The sequence below is a fragment of the Panthera onca genome, chromosome C2 (assembly GCF_046562875.1).
Source record: "Panthera onca isolate mPanOnc1 chromosome C2, mPanOnc1 haplotype 2, whole genome shotgun sequence".
Classification (NCBI taxonomy): domain Eukaryota; kingdom Metazoa; phylum Chordata; class Mammalia; order Carnivora; family Felidae; genus Panthera; species Panthera onca.
This window is the reverse complement of record NC_138347.1, coordinates 22910249-22935390: the sequence shown is the minus strand read 5'-3', so window position 1 is coordinate 22935390 and position 25142 is coordinate 22910249. Positions and strand designations below refer to the sequence as shown.

The 25142-nt window shown below is 34.5% G+C and overlaps 1 protein-coding gene across 2 annotated transcripts in view; it reads left to right on the top strand.

Moving 5' to 3' along the window:
- NCAM2 (neural cell adhesion molecule 2) overlaps positions 1-25142 on the top strand; it is a 531010-nt gene that overhangs the window by 271094 nt on the left and 234774 nt on the right. For both annotated transcript variants that reach the window (XM_078452862.2, XM_078452863.2), the window contains exon 2: positions 21792-21866. In XM_078452862.2, coding sequence (XP_078308988.2) covers positions 21792-21866 — 75 coding nt within the window. The remainder of the gene's footprint in view (positions 1-21791; positions 21867-25142) is intronic.

Sequence of the window (25142 nt, the reverse complement as noted above, 5' to 3'; positions counted from 1 at the left end):
GTGCCTAAGTGATAGCTAATATATCTTCCTCCCAGATAGTATTTAACTTGATTAAAATGGACAGGTCAACATAAGGCATTTCAAGTGGGAATTTCAAGCACCATTGAAAGCTAATTGGGCAAGACAAAGCTTATAAGGAAGAAAGTATACTTGGAGTTGCCGAAATTCTAAATGGATGCTAGGAAAAATTATATTTGCATCACACTTGATACAAGCACTTTGGTCCTGCTCAGGGCATGCTGCCGAGGGAGCTGCTTCCTTTCCCTAGAAATTTTGCTTTCATTGTTCATTAGCAAATTGGAAAAACTTCCAAATGACTTATAGAATGTGACCATGTGTGCCGCGTGTTCAAAACTTGCATTTGATGGAGAGTGACTTCAGAAAATATAAGAATCATGATCAGTTTTTTCTCAACATTTTTCCTAAAAGGAAAAAAAGATATAGGCAAACATATCAAGATAAGCAGCACGTGAGTCAACAAGTCTGACGTTTATACAGACCCTGGCAGCTAACTGCATTAATGAAGAGAGGAAATGCAGACACCCTTGCAAACCTGAGCGTGAGTGATTCCCCAGAAGACGTTCAAATTCACTTTTTAAAACAACACCATGGGCCAAATAAGACATTCCTACTGGCCATCTTATATGGCCAGTCTGTAACCCGGGAGAGAAAATTTCAACTCCAAACTTTCTCTTAATTTGTGAATATGTTATTAAGTATATTAAATTTCATCCAGTGGAATTGTAAGGTTTATTTTATGAGATGTATAAGTAACTATTAAATAAATTCTCCTTCTAGTATGGCTATATTTTATTCACAAAAGCCAATTTTGATCATAGATTTTTCTCTACCGCTAATCAAATATTACATGATTATACCTGCTTATTGTTTATTACATAGTATGTCCTCCACTAGTGCAGAACTAGATTAAATTAAGTGCATGAATCTTTTTAGTACCTGACTTGTCTATTCTCTCTAATGGGGAGAAAATTAAATGCAGTTTTTTGTTTTGTTTTGTTTTGTTTTTCTTTTTGATTATATGTCATTAAAAAAAGCTAGGTGATCTTTCTCTTTCTCTAACATGCATTAAGTAGAATTACTCTTAACATATAAATTTATCGAACACTGGATCTAACTCTTTGTTTATAACCTATACAAATACAATTTTTAAAGAAAAAAGTTAGATTATGGAAGATACCAAAATATGAGATGCACAGGAAAATCTTTTTTTTAATATTTATTTATTTTTGAGAGAGAGAGAGAGAGAGAGAGCACATACCCATGCAGGGGAGCGACAGAGATGAAGAGTTGGATGCTTAACCAAATGAGCCACCCACACGCCTTCAGGAAAATCTTCCAAAAATGAAATAAAAATAAAACAAGAGAGACGTAAATAGAACAGTTACATGGATTAAGTAATCATACTACTTTATATCAAGCAATTAAACAAATAAAAATATTCCCATACCCAGGACACCTGGGTGGCTCAGTAGGTTAAGCATCCTGTTCTTGGTTTGGGCTCAAGTCATGATCTCACGGTTTGTGGGATCGGGCCCCATGTTGGGCTCCATGGAGACAGCACAGAGCCCGTTTGGGATTTGCTGTTTCCCTCTCTCTCTCTGCCCCTCCCCAGCTCACACACAGTCTCTCAAAATAAATAAATAAACTTAAAAAAAATCTCATATCCGTGTGCTCTTATTAAACATGTGAGAAATTACACTGGATAAAGTAGTAGCCAGAAGCAATTATAAAGTGAAAATGAAATCATCTTCTGTCAGACTTCCAAAACTTTTCTTTTTCTTTCTTCTCTCATTCCTACTCCCCCTCTCCTCACTTCCTTCCTTCTCTGCCCCTGCAGAGACATCATATTCCTACCCCTCAGCCAGGTCCAAGACTTCCATTTAAGTTCTAGCATATACTAATGTTCAGCCTATTTCTACGGCTTTAGAAGCATCCCAACAATTTAGATCTAAATTGTCAAATCTACTAAAAGTACTGGAAAATGTATTTTTGTTTTCCTTCCTTGTGTTCTTGATTTTATTCTTTCCATGTTCTCGGGGTATTTTTCTTTCTCTCTGATTCCATTTCCTGAATAAGTAGCTTTTGTACTGCTTCTTCTAAAGTCCATCCACAACACTGTCAGTATTAACGTTGCCTTCTTTTTACTACTATCACACTTTGCTTATGCACGTTCCCACATTCTTTTTTTCTTTATTTTTTTAACATTTATTTATTTATAACCAACAGAGACCACGAGTGGGGTAGGGGAAGAGAAAGAGGGAAACAGAATTGAAGCAGGCTCCAGTCTCTGAGCTGTCAGCAGTGCTTCATATGGAGCTCACAAGCTGTGAGATCATGACCTGAGCAGAAATCTGATGCTTAACTGACTGAGCCACCCAGGTGCCCCCATTCCCATATTCTTTCTTGAATATATTAATACGGTTGGGTATGGCTCATGTTTCCCACTAAATGAATCATCATCTCTTCATTTTTTCTTCTCTTTAAATGTTAGTTTTTGTTATCAAAAAATATTCCAGAAACATTGAATACTAAAGAATCTGTTCATGGCATTTTTTTTTTTTTTTTGCAAAAATTCCTAACGGAGTATGAAGACTTCATTTTTTGATGTATTAATTAACTTAATGTATTAATGATGAAGTTAATGAACTGATGCAATTACTTAATTTGAGCTTCAGCTGATTTATTCTTGTAATCCTAAAAGTACCTAGAACAATTCCTCCTTAATAAATACTATTTAACTGAATTTTCCCCAAATCAGCCAATCTTTAGAAAATTGTTGTGTTGTTATATTAGGACACTGTTAAAAATAAATTGCCTATACTTTCAAACTTATAGATATCAGGAAACCAGCTTAGACACTGGGGTTCTAGAGCTCAGTAGTCAGCTGGCCAAGATTTCTGAAGCAGGGTTGCTCATGATTATGAGCTCAGGTTTTGGCATCAGAACTCAGTGAGATATGTTAACTCTCATGTGAGGGAGGATACTAGGAAGTTTGAAACACAGAGGAATTATAAAACCCGAAACCTTTTCTGAATGCCAAATCCAAGAATCAAAAGGGAGAATTTTAAGAATAGTCAAACCAAAAGCATTGATCAGAAGCAAATACCAAAACAAGGATTGAACTACAGGAGTTTAAAAACCAAGATAGTCCAAATTTATTTTTGTTTTTTTATCTTATTTATTTTCTTTAACTATGGGTCAAACCCTTCATTAAGCTTGTTCTATTATTATTCATTTTAATTCTTAGAAAGACTCTATGAATTCAGTGGTGTTCATCTGCCACTTTGCAGATGAAGAATTTGAAACTAGGAGACATCAAGAAAGCCAATGGACACTTCTTAGCTATTGAGTGGAAAGGCCTGGTTCTCTTAATCAAGTGTTGCCAAAACCTGAGCTCCTAATAATTCATGACCCTTCCTCAGAAATATTGGCCAATTGCCTATAATCAAAACTGTTATTTGTGACTTAAATTTTATTTGCTAGATAGGCCATGTTTGTGAATGATGAGTAAATGTGATGTTGATCAGTTGGCATACCTTTTGGCTCATGTGCCCACCTCTGGAAGATCTTTTGAAAAGAGGTTGGGTTTGAAGACTTCACAATAACCAGTCATCTGGCCCATCATTTTCTTATCGTGCAAATTACTGAAATTGACCCTATTCTACTATGCAATATGCTTCACCTCTTCAGTTGCCCAGTCTAGGTTTGGGGTAAAGAGCAGGAGTGTTGGTATTCTGAAGTCTTTTGAAGTTTGGGGTCATAATGTCTCTCTGTGCTTTTTGGGACTGGTCATGGCACTTGGCACTAGAATCAGGCTTTCCAGTGCTAGAGCTTATCAGTAGCTTCCAGACTTCCCTGGGAGGTATGCCCTATATATTGAAGAGACTGGAGTGCTTTTTGTGTCTCACTTTGTTAAAAAATTTCCCTTCCAGGATCTAAGGCTGGCCATTTTAATCAAGCAGGGCTTCACTATGCTATGAACCCTCTATGCTATCTCTGCTTACTTCTGCATCCCTGGCATTGTGGCCGGGAGGGAGTAATTTGCTGCTAGCATTATATAGTCTGTCCTTCATCTGATGGTGTTTTAGCTTATGTGATAGAGTGCCTTTCAAAGTATTTGACTAAAACATTTTATCAAAGTATTCTGAAGAATGGTCCATGTTTTTGTTTTCTCCCCATGGCACAGATTATTTCCATAATTAGTGTTTTTCCATAGCACTACTTATTTCTCATATTAGTCTGTCTCCCACCTGCTGGAATGGAAACTTCACAAGGGTAGGGATGTCTGTCTTCTTCACAAATGTAACCTGACTGCCTAGAATAGTACTTGGCGTGTAGTAAGTTCCCTGTTAATAGTTGCAAGGTTTTTGGCATAGGCTGAGCTATGCCCAACCTACACTAGACTATGGTGATTAGGCCTAAGAGTTTCAGGGTGTCAGACTCTTTCAGTAATTGCTATTTTCCCTGGAATATAGTTTCATTGAGAATTTAGCCCTCAAATATGGTCCCTGGTTATGACTGACACCAGATGAGTAAGCACTGAGGTAACTGCCTTTTTAATATATGTACGTAGCCCCACCTAAGTCAATGTTTGAAGATGAATTTTCAGTAAGATAGGATAGAACAGGTTCAGATATGTCTTAATTCAGGCTGCTATAACAAATTACCATAGACTGGGTGGCTTAAGCAACAAATATTTATTCCTTACAATTGTGGAGGCTGAAAGTCTAAGAACAGGGGTGCCAGCACGGTCAAGTATGGTGAGGGCCCTCTCCAAGGCTACAGACTGCCTACTTCTTATTGAATCTTCACATGGCAGATATAGAGTGAAAGAGCTCTGTAGAGTCCCTTTTACAAGGCCACTGATCCCATCATGAGGGCTCCACTCACATGATCTGATTACCTCCCAGAGGCCTCACTTCATACTTCCATCACATTGGGGTCAACATATGAATTTTAGGGGAACACATATCTTCAATCCATTGCAGAGCAGACCAGGATGAGAGCAGAAATAATAGTATTTTCAATTATTAGATTACTATAGATGTTACTGGAGACCAGACTAGTCCCTTTCCCTGCATATAGAGGTCGATTATTTCACCTGGGTTGTATAAAGTTGAGTGATGACTGCTTAGATCATCCTACATACACAAGAACTGTTGGATACCCTTGATTGTTGGAGTGTGTCCCACGTTCAGAGACTAAAATAGAGTCTTTCCTCCACTTGTTGATGACCTAAAATTCAGTCCCTATACAATCACATACATTAAAAAAAATTTCTGTTATTTATTTTGAGAGAGAGTGCATGTGCATGCAAGTGGGGTAGGGGGACAGAGAGAGAGAGAGAGAGAAGGGAAAAGAGAGAGAGAGAGGGGCGAGAGAGAGAATCCCAAGCAGGCTCTTCACTGTCAGTGCAGAGCCCGATGCAGGGCTCAAATTCATGAACTGTGAGAATATGACCTGAGCTGAAATCAAGAGTCGGATACCTAACCGACTGAGCCACCCGGGTGCCCCTAATCATGTACATTTCTAAAGAAAGATCCTATTTGCAACTGCAGAAAACAGAGCTTCACACAAGTCCAATCTAAAGAACAAGTAACAATATATTTCAATTATATTATGGCTTCTTAGCCTAGAAATTCAAGTACTAACCTGTTAATGAAGAAGTCACTTCTAGAAGAGACTAGAAGAAGTTACTTCTGTGCATTGGAAACACCTGTGATCCCCATGCAGAAGAGACCCTATATATCTTGAAAGTCAGCTTCATGTAATATTACAGAGAGTGTCTCGACTTTGAATGGTGTGTACTCAGTAATGCTAGAAAAGCAGTAGTCCTTTGTTCTTTACCAGAAGCATCTTTGAAGATGTCTGTGTTTGTGTCCTCGTTTGGCTTTTCTGCATAGGACCTACAATCATTCATCTTTTTAATCAAGCTGCTAATATAGAGCAGTACTCTGCAGGGATTTAGAATATTCAGTTCTACGAGTCATTATTATAGGCTTTCTGTGTGTAGGAGGTGAACTTCATACTCTTCCAGTCTTTCAGATAAACAAGATAAAAAAGAAACGACTTGCCTAGGATTGCCATTAAACTGTAAACACTTTGCCTTGTAAAATTAAATGATGGATTGAGTTAGAATACAACCAATTTCTCTGCAAGTTAGGAACAAAGACTGGTTACCAGAGTAATCACAGACTTGACAGCCAAGTGAATCCTTTTGTCAATTAAGTGGAAAGTGAGGTAAACTGTACATAATTTTATCCCTCATTCTGTATGAGAGACAAAATCTTCAGGAACTTTAGAAGCCAGAGAAAATGTCCTATGAAATCCTTGTGGCTGTGATTAGAGCAGGTTACTTGTCATCTGAGACTGTAACAGCTCAAGAAATCTAACAGTGTCTTCTAAATTTTTACCAGAGCAAATGGTACAACAAATAAAATCAAGAATCTGGGAGCCAGAGATGTAAGAGAAAGAACAGGTAACTTGATTTTTCTGAGCCAGCTACACTAATACATACATAGTGGGGAGGGGCAGCCCACTTATGTAAATTTTCAGTGATTGAGGGGATCTGTAGATATATGCATCATTCTGTTATTCTTAGGTCCAGCTGTACGTTTTGAGCTCTGATCAATTTCCTGACCACTTGGACTTGTTGTTTCTAAAGGGACGAACTGAAGAAGGTTTTTAAAAGAACAACTATAACGCAGTCACATAAATTTAATTAATATTGAACAAGTAGACAAAGTTAAGCGTTATTTGAGTTATAGGGTATGTTGTTACTGTTAATATTCTATTTTAAAATATTTGTGTTCAAAATGTACTAGTAAGTATATGTATTCTATATATACTCTTTCTTTACTTCTGTTAAGGTTCTTGGGACAACTGGATGGCTTGGTTGGTTAAGCATCTGATTCTTGATTTCAGCTCAGGTCATGATCTTGGAGTTCATGAGTTCGAGCCCTGCATCGGGCTCTGCACTGACAGTGGGGAGCTTGTTTGGGATTCTCTCTCTCTCTCTATCTCTCTCTCTTTCTTTCTTCGCCCCTCCCTTGCTTACTCTCTTTCTCTCTCAAAATGAATAAATTAACTGTAGGGGAAAAAAAAGTTCTAAGCTAGGTCACAAAATATTAAAGTATAAAATATCTTTATCATCCCCAGTACTAACACAATTGCATGATATATGGTTGGTTTGAATGAAAAAGATTAATGAATAGGTGGGGGTGTTATTTTGGTTTTGAAACCTATCATAGAACTCACTGATACAGTAATAATCCAGTTTCTTTGCAATCAACAAATCAATCAATCAATCAATCAAATAGTATGTATTCAGATTTGTTTCTTTCATTACCTGATGATAAAATAAAATGGTATGATTCTAGAATATCTTTTAAAAATGCAAGTAAAATAAGTACCCTCTCTTTCTTGGGGATGGGAATGAGTAATCAATTTGCATATTTTTATTGGGCAAATTCAGATTTTTTTGACATACTGATTTTTAAAAAAATATCCAACTCATGTATACATTTATTATTTAGGAAAGGAAATGGATGCCTGTGATGTTCCAGGGCATTTAATAAATTGAGTAAGGCATTGTCTTTCTCAGAAAATTTGAATTAGAGATATGGCCATATAAACCAAAAATTATCTCTCAAATATGGTAAGTTAACAAGAGTGCAATGATGAAGGAGCTATAGACACAAAGAGACAGAGAGAGAGAGAGAGAGAAAGACAACCTAATTCTGTAAGGTGAAAGAGAACGGAAGAAATAGGAGGCCTGACATGTTGAAGAGGGGCTTCATGGGACAAGGTCTGAGGAGACTTCTGATGTATCAAGCAACTTTCAAGGGGTCTGGTTGGAGAAGGAGTCATACTTACATGTGACAGAACTTGAAACATATGACACACTTAAGTATTTACATTTATTCCTATACTAGTTTGGCAGAAATTAATCACTTCGATACTATTCTAATTTTTCTTAGCATTGATTTAGAAATTTGGTTACTGCAAGTGTGTTTATCACATTAAAATAAGATTTATCATAACTATCCAGTCCATAATTTTCTGTAAATGGTGACTGAGTCATGACCTTTTTTTTTTTTTTTTCTTTGTTGTTGTTGTTCCAAAGGATAAAACTTCAAATTTTGCACTGCTTTTCCTACCCCTCACCAGGGTAGTGGGTATCATGGAAATGAGCCCCAGAAATGTTTATATTATTTGTGCATATGTCAACAAGTTCCACAGACTGTTGAAGAAAATCCTTCCTGGGGGAAGAAATCTTTAGTACTTCAGTCAGCATTGTTGAATGGAGGGCTCTCTGATCTGAATGTTTGTGCCCTTCCAGAACTACAATGGTAGCATCCTAATGCCCAGTATATTGATGTTAGAAAGTGGGACCTCTGGAGGTGATAAGGTTTTGGAAGGTGGAGCCCTCTTGATGAGATTAGCATCCTTATAAAAGAGACCCCAAAGAGCTCTCCTTCTCTTTTCACACTCCTTTTTGTGTCTTCCCATGGTCTGAGGTCTGGGAAAGGGCCTTTTCCAGAAGTACCACGATCTTGGACTCCCAACCTTCAGAACTGAGAAATGCATGTTTGTTGTTTATAAGCCACCCAGCTTAGGGTATTTTGTTATAGCAGCCTGAGTGCACTAAGACAGAAGTGAACAAATGTTGCTCAAATACATACTGATTAAATTTGGATTGAATAAATAATTTTTCAGTTTATTTGGAAGGAAAACTATAAATACAATTTTGAATGGCAGTCTTAACTTAGTGTTGTGTATGCATGAAGCAGTTCTCTTACGTAAAACAAACAAAGGTATTAAATTTATCTTTGTGAGCACCTCTAGAGCTAATTAAGAGGAGGGATTACAGTGAGAGCAGTTAACACTTATTTAGTATTTACCTTGTATCAGACACTTTACATCAGACCAAAGACAGAATCTTGGTTTATTCCCATTTATACAGTTGATTCAGTATCTTTTAGGTAAACTCTCAATCTCTTTTTAATTTTTTTCTTTTTTTTAATTTAATAAACATTAAAAATGTTTATTTTTGAGAGAGAGAGAGGCAGAGAGAGAGAGGGAGGCACAGAATCCAAAGCAAGCTCCAGGCTCTGAGCTGTCCGCCTAGCACTGATGAGCAGTGAGATCATGACCTGAGCCAAAGTCGGACGCTCGACCGGCTGAGCCACCCAGGCGCCCCAAACTCTGTCTTTCCTATCACCTTCCCCAGATAGCATCTGTGTGTCTGATGTGGAGGGGAAACTTTCTTATGAAAACTTGTAGCTCTTGGGGGGAGTGGCTCTTAGGTAGATGCTCACACTCTGGTCCTTGCTTCCGCTACAGTTTTTATTTTTTGTTTTGTTTTATGTTGGTTTTTGTTTTGTTTCCAGCTCCGCTAGGGTTTCTGACCCTTGAACTGGTGTCTTAGATAAATTGCTGCTGAATATGTGGTTTGTACTTAGAAGTAGGTCAGGGACGAGGGATTCCCTCATGCTGCCTCAGCTCCATTTCAGTTACCGTTGGAGAGGAGGACTTCTCAGAGTTCACCCAGAGTTTCTGTCCTATTCCTGGCAGGTATGGGCCTCAAAGCCAGTTACTTACCTCTCGCCAGGGGACCCCCACAACAAGCCTAATGACTGATGCCACTTTCTGCTATATGAGACTCCTGTGTGGTTTGGGGACATCGTCCCACACCACACAGGAGTCAAGAACAACATAACAATACTAACTCTTATTCTCTTTACTGATTGAGTCACACTGAGTTTTTCTTGGTTGCCTCAGGCTGTTAGACAGTCACCATTTATGGACTTGCTGTTCACACCTAGAGCCTGTTCACACATAGAGCCACACAGAATTGTGAGCTCCATTTTCTCTGATTTCAGCCTTCCTCTCAACCAGTGGAAAACCTCTCATTCTGTTATGTTAGCCCAAACTAGGAAGCCACGCCATGGAAGAATGAGTCCTGGCAACTCCAAGTTTTACGTCTCTTTTCTGATTCACTCAGCTCCCTGGGAGAGGGGGTAGGCTATCTGTTCTCTTCCATCTGGAAAGGATTGCCCCCAAGTCAATTTTTCCTCCCTTCTGAGGAGGGAAGCAGACTGCTCTTTCACTAAGTTTCCAACGAAATAGCACCAAGTATTTTGGAGATCTAACATTAGTTCAGGCCAGGGATAAGTAGTTTAAGCACAGATCCACTTCTGCTTTATGCTGGGGACTTGCTAAACAGATAAACCTTCTGGACCCCTTTCCTCATCTGTAAACTGCAATCACTACATTAGGGATCCCGTAGGTACCTTCAGGCTATAATAATCTAAGACTGAGATGCTTAAAATACTTTCAGAAAAAAAAACAAAAAACATGTTTCTTGGGATATCTGGGCGGCTCAGTCAGTTAAGTATCTGACTCTTGATTATGGCTCAGATCATGATCTAATGGCTCCTGAATTCGAGCCCTGCATCAAGCTCTGTGTTGACAGTGCGGAGCCTGCTTGGGATTCTCTCCCTCTCTCTCTGCCTCTTTCTCGCTCTCTTTCTCTCTCAAAATAAATAAATATATGTTAAAAAGGGTTTAAAAAAGAACACAAAGTTTTCTCTGTATTTAACCATCCAAACTAATTTGCTGTTTTTTAAATTTCTCTGGCTTTCCTTCCATGTCTCTATGAACACATTTAAATAAATGATTTGCAAAATATGCTAGCCTTTTGTAATACTTAATCTTAGTATTACATATACACATCCCTTGTCAAAATTAAAGTTATTATTGATTTGGGGGCCTAAAAAACAGAACTGCTGTTGATATCTTTAACATTTAAATTGCTGATTTTATGAAAGTATAAACTTTCGTCTTAGTGAAATATTTTTCTTGTGGTTATATGAACTTTAATTATGTGCTCAGTTGAATCTACTCAGTGATTCCATACATGGTTGTTGAGTGAGTCACTCAATTAATGAGTAAATAATTCCATATATCTTTGAATTGTAAATGTCATTTTTATTCTAGTAGTCATTGTTACGCCATGCTATTGAAAACCTTTATTTTTTTTAAATTTTTTTTAATGTTTCTTTCTGAGACAGAGAGAAACAGAGCATGAGTGGGGGAGGGTCAGAGAGAGAGGGAGACACAGAATCCAAAGCAGGCTCCAGGCTCTAAGCTGTCAGCACAGAGCCCAACACAGGGCTCGAACTCACAACCATGAGACCATGACCTGAGCTGAAGTCAGATGCTCAACCGACTGAGCCACCCAGGCGCCCCGGAAAACCTTTAAAAATATTATGATTCATGACTTATAATGTTCTTTCAAAGTTGTTTATCTTAAAAGAGTACATTCCTATAGAAATATTGTGGACCCTATGACATACTGTACTCATGTTATAGTAATTTTATGATTTGTACCAACCAAAAGAAATTAGGATACTCTTACATTAAGGACATCTTTCATTGGTCCCTTATTGTAGTACTTCTAATTGAAAATATTTTTGTCCCTAAAGCTAAGAAGGACGTGTTCTTGCTTTTTTTTCTGCACTGTTTCATAGTAGAATTTGCAACATCCTAACAGGTTTCACATTTTCTGACAATGTATATCAAGATATGCTGATAAGCACTGAAGTGTTGAATGGCCAGTCCTGAAAAACGACTCAGGAAAAGAAGCAAGGTCAAACATTCTGGCGTAGCTGTGTTGTGACACATGTGTGATGTCTGATTTGTCAAGCTTATGAATAAGGTTTAGGCTAACCTTAATCTGGAGAGAAAGTCCACACACTTGGGAGTAGACAAAGCACTTACACAGGCATCCAGACACTTAGGAATTAGGCCCAGTGCAAACACTCTTCCTTAATTTAATTTATTACTGCATGGTATTAGGAGTGATTCAAAATTTCACACAATGTTCTATGCTGGTTTCATCAAGGAAGCTAATAAGTTACATGTCTAAGTGGTGTCTGTTGAAATAAACTTGGATTAGATGTAGAACTTGGACTTAGCAGCCACTTCACGATATTTTAGTTTTAATTAAATGTCACACTCAAAATAAGTGATGAGTGAGCTGTGCTTGGTCTGGTAATGGACTCCAGGACTACCTATTACGTAAGCACAGATTTTTTCATTCATCACTCAAATGACATTTTCCAGACTAATTGGCATGAAAGGGTATTTTTTACTTTTATTTACATTAAGTGATTTAAGAAAAAGGGTTTATCTTAAAATATGGGACAGATGGTCTCATTGCTTCCTGTTTTGTAAGTATTAAAGTAACAATTATTTTACTTTTGTTTATAAACTATTTTGCTGAGTATGCTATGTGATGAAGTTTATTTAAATTTGGAGTTTCAACTTCTATATCTCCTTCTAACATTGTTGCATGTTATTTCATTTCAAACAATGTATTTTAGGAAAAAAATAATTTTGTTTTCAAAACAAAAAAATATATTTGAATCAGCATGAACTTCATTTCACAAACATTTCTTCTTTGGTATGATTTATTCAGTTTAATTTCTTGGTAAGCCCAGGTTTTTAAATGCTTGACATGTGGGAGAATCTCAAAACATAAGTGATTGATTTTTGCTCAGTGTTGTGGTTCAGTGACATATGAGAGTGTAATGATCATCAAATACATTGCCTCACCACTATGGTCTTCCCAAGTTCATCATTTCGTGACATTTCCTTACAAACGTTTTCCCTTTCACTTGTAGTTCTTTCTTTTTATCCTTATTTGCCCTTTCTTTTTCTTCACACATTCTCTTTTTGAGTACTTTTTGAGTACCAGTTACTTTTTGAGTACCAGTCACTGGAATGACATTTTTATACATTTATATTCACATGTAAAATTCATGTGTAGATTGAAACACACACACACACACACACCCCACAAACATAATCACTGAATAATCCATGGTATCAATACCTTTTACTCAAATTAAATATGTCATTAATTTAATTTATGCAAATTTTACTCAAATTAATATGTCATTAATTTAATTTATGCAAATTTTCATAAATTTAGCAAGATATAGATTCTCAAAAATAGAATAATCTATAGAGAATAAAAGAACACTTAAAATTGCTTTTTATTCAGTGCAACCAGCAGAAACATCCATGGATAAATATTAATAAGAAATTTTCATTTGTTTTTGTTTCATTTCCCATCATATCACTTTGTTTCTGCACACATTTTTTCAAGTTCTTATTTAAATTCTGGTTAGTTAACACACGACATAATATTAGCTTCAGGTGTACAATATAGTGATTCAACAGTTACATACAGCGCTTGGTGCTCATCACAAGTGATATCCTTCATCCCCATCACCTATTTTACCCATCATGCTACCCACTTCCCCTCTGGTAACCATCAGTTTCTTCCCTGTCGTTAAAAGCCTATTTCTTGGTTTGACTTTCTCTTTTTTTTCCCCTTTTCTAATTTGCTTTGTTTCTTAAGTTCCACATATGAGTGAAATAATATGGTATTTATCTTTCTCTGACTGATTTATTTTGCTCAGCATAATACTCTCTAGCTCCATCCATAACATTGCAATTAGCAAGATTTCATTCTTATTTTTATTGTTTATTTTGAGGGGGGAATAGGGGCAGAGAGAGAGGATCCCAAGTGGGCTCCATGCTGTCATGGAGTGCTGCCAGTGCAGAGCCCCATGGGGAACTCGATCTCAGGAACCATGAGATCATGACCTGAGCTGAAATCAAGAGTTGGAAGCTTAACCGACTGAGCCACCCAGGCACCCCAAGATTTCACTCTACACCACATCTTCATTATCCATTCATCGGTCAGTGGACACTTGGGCTTTTTCCATAATTTGGCTGTTGGAGATAATGCTGCTGTAGACACTGGAGTGCATGTATCCCTTTGAATTAGTAGTTTTGTATTTTTTGAGTAAATACCTAGTAGTATGCACATATATTTATTATGGACTTTCTTCTGGACCAAACTAAGTCAGTGAGGATGCAAAATGGAAGCAGATTTGAGAGACATCCAAATGAAGAGTGAGTTGCATTTTATGAGTTTTATATTTATGAGAGAAGAGGGTGAAATACTCTTGGATATTTCTAGTTTATTTGGCAAACTAGATTTAATAGATAATAATAGCATAACTTAAGATAGAGAATAATGAATGGGTTATGACAGGAAGAGAATGATCTTGAGTTTTGTGATGATTTTGAAAAATATAAAAGTTTTTTAAGTAAATAAGTGTAGTAGGTATTAGCAAATATATTTCTGGGTCTCAAAAATGATGATAGGGAGATACACACGAATTCTGTGTATAATTAACATATAGAAGAGGGGATGGTGTGCAAATGGAAGCTGAGTTTTGAGTGTTTACAATGGAGCCAGATTATAGTGGACATTTTTAGAATATGTGTGAAGGACATAGTGAAGTACTTAAGATCAAAAAGACCAAGCATGAATTGCCGATTGAAATCTGGCTTCACTATGTATTGCATGAGTGACCTTTAGCAACTCATGAAACCATCCTTTGCCTCAACTTTCTCACCACTGAAATAGGAATGAAAATAGTTCCTGCTTAATAGGACTGTTTAAGAATTAAGTAAGTTATTTTAGATACACTGGTTAAAACACTGCCTAGCACATAATAAACATCATATATGTATTTGGAGTAGAAGAAAGTATATGAAACTCCAAGAGAAGAAAACAAAGAAGAGATTGCTAAGAAATACAAAGATTTAAGGCTATAAGAAGAATCGATGTATTCAAAAAGACTAAAATAGGAGGCAACAGAAAAGTGAGCAGAGAATAAATATGTAGGAATCAAGGAATTGGACAGTTAAATTAAACAGCAGTGTCTCATCCTTCATTAAGTCAAAACTTTTAAAAGCTGAAAATTGTTATTGGATTTGAAAATTAGATGGTGTGATTGACCTTAGGAATGGCAAACTTATTAAGTGAATGAGGAGGACAGAAGTAAATAGGCATAGGATAAAGAATGATTGGGGACATCAAGAGTTTCTTTCTTTCTTTCTTTCTTTCTTTCTTTCTTTCTTTCTTTCTTGTTTCCTTTCTCCTTTCTTTTTTCTTTCCTTTTCTTTTCTTTCTTTCTTTCTTTCTTTCTTTCTTTCTTTCTTTCTTCAATAATGTGATAAGACAAGTAGGATATACCATAGTAATTTGAGAAAAAGGCAAGGAAAGGGTGATTTCCCATTTTATCTTATTTGCTTATTTTGTTTTGTTTTCTTTTTTGTTTGTTTTATTTATTATTATTATTATTTATTATTATTATTATTATTATTATTATTATTATTATTAGGATGTAAGTGATTAAACAGTGTCTATAGCTTGGCAGGAAGGGGCCAATTGAAACAGAAGCATTAAGGAGGTAGACCAGTTGCTTTTAAAAGGGCCCAGGTGATCTAGCAACTGCAAAATTTATTTTCCTAACTTAGGATAGGAAAATTAAATTAAAATATATCACAGAGTTGGAGAGGAATTATGCTAAAAAGCTTAACTTCATCTTGGTAAACTTAGATGAAAAAATTTACTTAAAAATAGTTTTTATAGGGGAGCCTGGGTGGTTCAGTCTGTTGAGCATCCAACTCTTGATTTCAGCTCAGGTCATGATCCCTGGATTGTGGAATCGAGCCCTGTGTCGACACCCAGCCTGCTTGAGATTCTCTCTCTCTTTCTCACTCTCTCTCACTCCCTCTCTGCCCCTCTTCCCTGCTAGCGCTCTCTCTCTCCCTTTAAAATAAATAAATACATAAACAAATAAATACATAAATAAATACATAGAAATAAAGTAAATAAAAGTAGTTTTCATAAAACATTCATAGCCATCAAATTTCCTAAAGTGTTTGATGACAGAGTATTTCTTTCTTAAATGCTTCAAAGGTTCTGAATTTTCTTGAACATTTTAAAAATCTAATAAACCACTTAGACTGTTGTCATGTAGTGATATAGATATTCAATAATAAAAAAGTGAATAAGTAAACTATATACATAATTCTCTTAAAGCAGATATAGTTTTAAAATGTTTTCAATGAAAAATTGAAAATAATCATACTCATTTGGTATAATTAACAGTTTGTAAGAACTTTCAATAAGTGACTCCTTGAGAGTTTCTATGATTATTTGGTAAGTGCCTTAATTCTCCCAAGTTCCTTGATGTGGAGGCCAAGGTATAAAAGTGCTTGCTTGAAAAATGTTACAAGTCATTGTACCAAGATAAATCAGTGCCGTAAGTTCTCTCTGCATGTCTGTTGAATTTTAAGTGGATCCAGCTTTGCTTTGTGTCAGGCATGGAGTAGACTGATTAAGTTGTCAGTTTTTACTCCTCTGCAGGGGATAAACTGGCCATTTTAAATGCCATTGTTAAATGTTGTATTAAATTGCAACAGGCTCTGGGGCCCCTCATGGAAGTTAGAAATGCCAATGACTTCATTATATTTATATTCCTATAAATTAAGAAAAGCTCTTTTGAATATCTACTATTTGATGTGCGTGCTTAAATTATAAATATTAATTTAAGCTTTGCTATGATAGCAGTTATCTTCGTTAAAATGTTGCCTATGTTCTATTTTGAGAAATAATTGTCATTTAGGAAATAAATTCTAGCTCTATATATTTCCTCCGTTAGCTTCTCCTGATAATTCTTTTTCACATTGGTGACCCTTGCTTCATTGAAGTAGAAAGGTCTTAACACCTTTGACTTTTTCCCTTTTTTGCCAATGGTCTCATTGATTACAGATATAACTTCTATTTTGATCTTTGTTGTAACCTCCACTCCTATATTTCCATATCCTTTGTCACCAGCAAACCCAGATACTCAACGTAACATGCCCCAAGGTGTTTGTCCGCTTAATTCAATTTGTCAGTTATCTTGTCTTCTTTCTAACCTTTACTAAATGCCAATTTTATCATGTCAGTATCTATTTATAAATAATTAATGTAGAAAAATTTGAGGCTTGACATTTATCATGGCTTTTGAGATCCTCCAATGTCTTTTCAAAACTGTTTCTCCAATGGTAATATATTACCCATATTATACACGAAGACAACTTACTTTACATTGATTTACTAGCCATTCTCTGAATGTTCCTTGAACACTTTGCCTAACCTACAATATCCACCATCATTATATATTCCTTATATGGAATGTCTATCTTCTTTCTGTTTATTATAATATTTATCACATCTCTTTGTTTTTTTTTTTTTGTTGTTGTTTGTTTGTTTTATTGCCCTCTCTGTAGCCTTCTTGGTTATGAATCTCACTATGGCCATAATTGATGCAGGTCATCTTGTTTTATCATTTATCATTTTATGTAGTGGTAGTTTTTCAAAATAAATTGTAATTCCCTTGATGTTTGAACTATGGTTTATTATTTTTGTATATCATTACATTTAAAAGAGTGATTTGCAAAATGCATGTAGTTAATAAATACTGATTTTTGTAGACAGTTTTTAATTTACCTAACTCTACTTTTAAGGTTGATATTACATGCATTTCTTTGAGAATAGTTCTCAGAAGACATAGATTTATCATGGCTCCACTCTTTCATATGTGGGTTAAAGCTTTTCCTTACTTTGAGAATCTATTGTGAAGATACTGGCATTTTTTTTTTTTTTTTTTACTATTCAACCCCAATTTTAATAAAAAAGATGATTTATTGATTAATTTATAGGGAATGCCAATATTTAATCAGTAATGGTCCTTACATGAATTTAATCTATGAAATATTTTACCCTTTACAGTTTTATTTAACATTACTATGTCTATTCAAAATACACAAAAAAAGTAAAACATAAAAATCAGATTTTTCAACATCGGTGAATGCCATTTTATTTTCAAATTCCATTCCTAAATAGAAATTTTAATTAGAAATGCTTAATATTTTTTTTCTAAATGAACTAAAAGTCTCATTATGATACACATTAATTTTTTGGTGTGTACCTTGAGACAACAAAAATGAAAGAGAGATTAACTAGGTAGGTATTAAATATGTCAGCCCTGTCCAGTTTTCTCTGAACACAACTTTTGACACTACAAAACTTTAATTTTCTTCTGACATTTGGCTCCAAAATGAAACCATTGTAGGTGGCTATGGGTCAAGAATGATTACAAGAAACTCTGGATGTTAAATCACTAGAGCCACGAATAAGAGATGACCTTAAATTTTAGTTCTCCAGGTTTTTCCTAATATGCACGTGTTTTAATGTATCTGTAGAGGTCAATTAGAGCAAATCCAGCCTTTGGGAAATGTTTTAAACTAGAGAATTATGTATTTTCTTCATATACTTTAATACCTGAAATATAACGATTTGTCTAGTCACCAAAATGTCCGTGAAAAATATGGTCTTGATTAATGGGCGAATTGATAGTTTTTACTGAATGAAAAATTAACCACGTATTTTAATATAAATTAACTAATTAATTTCAGGCTCAATTTCATTTTATTACAATGAATAGGTTATTATTTATTATACCCATTAGCAAATCAGTGTAAAATTATCCAGAACTGTATTTGACATTTAAAGTGCTTACATCCTTCAAGTTTTGTCTTTTCTATAAACTTTTCCTCTGAAAAGCAAATTTACTACAAAGACAAGTGAAGGGAATTATTTAAATAATAATTGGCAGACATTTCTCAAACTGTCTGATATCTTTAAATTCAATTTAAGGCAATGAAGTCATTCTAAAATTTTATATTGTCAATATTGTCAGTGTTCTGTACCTACTGTACAAGAAGCCCTTGGTTTTTATCCATTATTCTGCCATGTATTCATATTTTATCAGTTTAAGAGACACAGAAGTGAGGTTGATAAGCCTCTGCCTTTAGAAATTTACATTTAAATAAGGTAGAGAATTTAATTAGCAATCATGTAGGTTTCATTTGTTTAGTAAAAATGCCTACTGACCAAAGGTATTTATTTGGTGATACCATAGAGGAGGCTATCAAAGAAGATGTGTAAAGTTATTGGTATATTAGTTTTGCTTTGAAGATAGAATGTAGCCAGCTATGTGGACATGTGAGAAAGGGAGAGAAAGGCAGAGGAAATAGTTTGAGCGAGTACACAGTTACAGGAAATTGAGTCCGTGGAGAAAGGGCAGGGAGAACTAATAATGATTGTCTCTAGCTGCAGAACATTAGGAAAGAGTAATTGGAAATAAACTTGGAAAGGTAGGTTTTCCTTCAATTAAAATTTGTATCATAATGAACTAATTGGATTAAGCAAATCCACTCTGAGGACTTTTGAAACAAGCAGGTGAAATTAAACAGTTTTATAAACTTATGCATGCAGCACCCTGAGAAATACTTGAAAGAATTTCAAGTATTGAAAGAAAGCTTGAAGAGGTACAAGTCAGAAAAAGAAATACAGAATCTGATATATCACTCTCCTGGATTAAAATAAACATCTCACATTAAAATTAATGAGTCCATGTATTAGGGGAAAAGTGTTGGAAATAAATAAGAATGCATACAAATGATATTTCAGAGGCTATATCTCTAAGACTTAAAAATTCATTGATGATGACCAAAAATGGAATATGAACAGTAGGCATTTTTGGTGGAAGGGGAATGGGTTCAGTTTGCACATAGAAAATTTGAAATTAAAATACGCTATCCAACTGGATTCTAGCTGAAGTTTGGAAATCATAGGATTAAATTTTAGAACAGCGCACACTAAAGATCCAAAGAGAAAAGGAAATAGGATAAATATCTTAAAGGACAAAGAAGAGGGAGGAAAAAAAAAAGTGGAACAGAATGGCAATTCCCTTTTTATTTTCAGCCATCCGTCTTTTCTGCCTCCTTCCTTTCTATCTGTACGTATGCTCAGATCTTCCCCAATTTATAAAACCCCTGACCACATGCCCAGAATTGTGGATCCCCAAAGCCCCAGCCATCTCTTCAGATTCAAGTTTACTTACTATATGGGCAATCTCAATGTACTTAACTTTTGCAATTTGCCTCTGAGCCCATTACACTTAAACTAAATGCACCAAGAGGATTAGTTATTCTTCAGAAGGAGAAGTCCCCCTCTGTGAATTCTCATTGGAATTGGCCTTGTTTATATTTTTAGATATTCTCTTGTCCCTTGGTTCTACTAGTTTTCTTCCTATTCTTTCTAACTTCTGTGCTTTTCTTAATCTATTCTCCCTGAAATGTTAGAATTACTTGAACACTCATTGAGCCCCTATATGTACCAAGCACTCTTTGAGAATAAGGAATTATAAAAAGAAACTGGACCCAAGACCGAGAGGAGAGAAGAAAGCCATGTAAGCCAGCCTGGTTCCCAGAAAGGTGTCCTGAAAAAAAGGGAATTTATCCCTCGATGGTGAAGAGTACAAGGAAACATATTTTAAAGAGCTTAAACATGTACCACAAGTCTTTCTTGATAAATACTTTCTTCTTTTCTTATGTTTTTGATTCTACATTTCATTTCTCTAGTTTTCAACATAGTTAAGTTACACTTTTAGCCTAATTCCATTTTTTGAAATTTCGAGGGTCTGTTTCTCCTTTTGGATGTTTTAATTGACTCTTGCTCATAATGCCTTATTTGACCATGGTTTTTATAATGTTAGAATATGAGTTTAGGTTAAGAAGAACTTCATTTACAAAAATCTTAGGCCATGTGGAAGCGCCTGTGTGGCTCAGTCTAAGCGTCGGACTCTTGATCTCAGCTCAGGTCTTGATCTCTAGGTTGAGTTCAAGTTCCACATGCTAGGCCTGGAGCCTATTTAAAACAACCAACCAACCAACCAACCAACCAACCAACCAACCAAACAATAAAACAACTTAACTCTCTTTATCACTGCCTTTCTGCTAGTGGGCTGATTTATTGTATCCCCTTCTCGTTCCTAAGGGTGAATTTTATTCTGGTCCAGTGTTATCTGGTGTTCTATAGCATCCCCTTTTATAGACAAGTTTTGATCCTATGTTTGTACTATCTGTGCACCTTTTGGTTACTACCATCCACAGATTGTCAGTAGCACTTTATACTCTGGCTTTTAGATTTTTTTTTTTCTTCATTTTTTTTCCCCTTGAGACTCCATTACTTTACTGAAAACTCAGATAATGCGTGTCGGGAAGTAAGAGATGGTGGAATGGGTTTGGGATGTAGTTACATTATCTTGTCTACCATATTATTAGAAACACGTCTTTCAATTTGTATTAAACTATAATTCTAATTATCTTCTAACATGTTAGAGTATTCAGCTATTGTATTTTCAAATTTGACAATAAACTTATTAAACAGCTCCTCTATTTTATTGCCATTGTCCTGGTTCCTTCACTTAATTTATTTATCTTGTGAAAATAGTGTTTATTCATGTTTCTTATGCAATATTTTTCCTTCTTTCATGGAAATAATTTAGTAGGTAGCCAAAATGTAGTTAATTTATATTTCTATTGTTACAATGACAGTATAGGATTTCAAATAAGATTCCAAATATTGGGCAAGAATTTTCTGTAGTTTTTGCCCCATGTGGTAGCACGTATATGGCCAAGAATGTAAATATGGAAGTGAGTATGAATTTATTCATTTACTTGGGAAATAAATTTCAACATGTTAGGTTAATTAAGTCCTGTATTTGGTCTAGTTGTAAATTTTATACTAATGTAACAGACATAATGTTGTTTGATTTTTATAATTAGATTTTATTTTATAAAAGTTCCATTTCTTTTTACAGGTAATAAAAATTTACAGGAAAATAGTTTCTGTTTGGATCATGTAGTTTATAGATCATGTGATAAAATCTTAGAATTTATGTTTAAAACCATACTTAATTATTATTTAAATTTTTTTTCAGCTCTTCTTCAAGTGACAATTTCACTTAGCAAAGTAGAGCTTAGCGTGGGTGAATCTAAATTCTTCACATGTACAGGTATGTATGTGTACAAATATTTTAAGATGATTACTTGTTTTGGCTTTAATTAATATTATACATTGGCAAAATTTAAATAGTGAAAAATAATTCTCCAAAAATAAAATCTTATAATACCACTGGGCTTCTGATGATGGAAGGTGTTAGCCATATTTTACATATTAAAAACTATGGAGTTTATTTTTGTTAATTTCAAATTATTAATTTTGACCATCAAACTAGCTCACTTATTTTGAAAATAACTTATCAAATAAAATGTATCCACAATAACTTAAATAAATTCAAATGTTATTCCTGTATAAATAATAATATTAGGATGAATATAAATATTATAACTGAATTACTTTTATAAATATGCAATGAATAAATTAGATATGGCACACTGCATTATAGCTATACCTGAATGAAAACTTTCAGACAAAGCAAATCAAATCTGTCCTTATGAAAAGTGAATTAAAAAAAAGATATTTAATCAGCAAAACTTTGGCAAGAATTTTATGACTATTAATCAAAAGTATCATATATCATAATACCTGTGGGAAATTATATGGACCTCATTTAGTTTAATCATGCACATGCAGAATTTTTTCAGAAGACATTTAAATACTTAAGTGACAAATTCTAATTTAGCGTACTGTAGAAGTCACAAATGCACACATTGTACTTCTATTTATATTAATCAAATTCATTTTTATGCATATAAGCCTTCATACGTAAAGTTATGAAAAATATTCACATACGGTGGCTGGGGTGGCTCAGTTGGTTAAGCGGCTGACTCTTGATTTCAGCTCAGGTCATGATCTCACAGTTCACAGGGCTCTGTGCTGAGCATGAAGCCTGTTTAAAATTCTCTCTCTCTCCCCCGCTCCCTCTGCTCCTACCCCATTTGTGCTCTTCTCTCTCTCCTCTCTCTCTCAAAAAAGATAGAAAGTTATAACATATTTATAAATCATATATAATACATTATAATATATATTACATTAGAGTATGTATATATAATATCACATCTTATGAAAAACTAGGAGGGCATGATTCTTCATATTTTGCCTTCCTAAAGGTCTAACTAAATTGATAGGTCTGTTGATACATATTTTTGCATATTGACAAGTAGAAAGGAAGACAGCAAGTGAGATATTGGTTCAATATCACTTATCATGTCAGCAGAGCTTTGGAATAAGAGTAAAGATCATTGTTTTTAAATCTTATCCATATTTTATATACACAAATGCACAGATGCACATACATAGCTCAATTGTGTAACATATTCACAGAATAATTAAATAGTCTAAAAATTAAGTTTGAAAATGACATTGTATTATTTTCTTAGATTCATTATATATAACATATATATAATATATGTTATTTATGTTATATATATATGTTATGCACTACATAATGTTATTACATCTGTAGGTATTACATAAGGTCAAAGTGAGGAATAATTTAAAAGAATGAATTAACATCATTCAATGGTACTACGTTTTGCTCTTAAAATAAGGCAAAATAATTAAACATCTTTTTTCCTTTTATACAAAGATGTATAACCAAGAGCCATACTGTTATTGTGGAAGCAGTCTTATATATGTTAAATACACAATAGTGAAACAAGAATCTAAAAATAAAGATGCTAGAAAACCTTGCAACCCTTCTATATATATATATATATATATATATATATATATATATATATAGAAGCATTCCGGTTTGCAAATATATATATAATATATATAATATATATATATATATTATATATATATATTTACAAAATATATATATATATAATATATTTTATTACAAGGTTGACTAAGTTGACATGACTCTAAAGTTTCCTGACACTAGAACATAGACATCTAAATCCAGTAAAATGAATGTCTTAAATTTACACTAGAAGGGAGTCAGACCTTCAGAGAGCTAAATAAGATTATGTCATAATTAGCAAATGAATTTGTACTCCACATTTTTAAGAAAATAAAAATTGTAATGTTATTTATTAGTATATCCAGTAGTTCAGTATATTCAGTAGTTCAGGCTTAATAAAAAATATGAAAAGTTTTAAAGGAAATTATTTATTAGAGATGTCATCAAAAGAGAATCATGATAGGGTGCCTGGGTGGTTCAGTCAGTTAAGCGTCTGACTTCGGCTCAGGTCATGATCTCATGGCCTGTGAGTTCGAGCCCCTTGTCAGGCTCTGTGCTGACAGCTCAGAGCCTGGAGCCTGCTTCAGATTCTATGTCTCCTCTCTCTGTCCCTCCCCTGCTTGTGCTCTGTCTCTCAAAAATTAATAAACATTAAAAAAAATTTTTAAAAAAGAGAGTCATGACTGCTCTATGAAAATCCAAAATGAATTCTCCATGAGAATGAAATTTTATACCATATTACCAAGAGTGAAAATATCCAAAATATTTCACAGAATGTCCTATATAATTTACTGTATAAAATGAAAGTTTATATTGTTCAAATTTAAAATGATGTTCATTTAAATTACTCATTTGTAGTTCTTTATGGAGATGGGAATTAAAACAAATACATCCCCTAAATGAGTTATCCTGTAACCACTGTGGTTTTATAGTTCTGTCCAGAAAGATCTGAAGATAACATAACTAAGATCCATTTAATATTTAGCTAAATGTTCTTTCATACTTTTTGCTCCAGCATGTCTAATTTGATATGGAAAACACAATAATTTGTTTCTAAAGCCATTTCTTGGGAAAAGTATAAGAAGGAACAATGTTCTTCAAAGTGGTCCTGCAGATGTTAGCATTTCCCCTTTATGCATTTCCCCTGATACTTTTGAGTTAATAGCACATACCGCTTCCACAAATTATCCTTCAAGTAATTAGGTGAAATACATCCTTTTTGTCAGTAAAAGCAAACTTTGGAAGTTTCAGCTTTTACGAAGAGCATAATAACCTGGATTCTGAATTGGAAAACTGAAATAAATGTTTACCTTGTAATGATTTGGTTGTAATTGCCTAGCAGTATAAGTATCATTTCAATGCATTCTAATTATCATGTGATTAAATAGTTAACAGTTTTAGATTAAAATGATGAAACTATTCATTTTAGTTGAGAAAAAAGATTAGGGCTCCATTTTAAAAATAGTCATTGGCCTTATCTGTACAAGTTTCACAACTTGGGGAATTAATTCCAAATTCAGTATTATCAAAAGCCAAAGTTGATTTTGCATAAGATTTACATTTTTATGAGCTGTGCTTTATCGGGGAAAAAAGTACTGTCTCCTGACCCTAGCAAAGAGACTTGGGAACAGGTGAAAT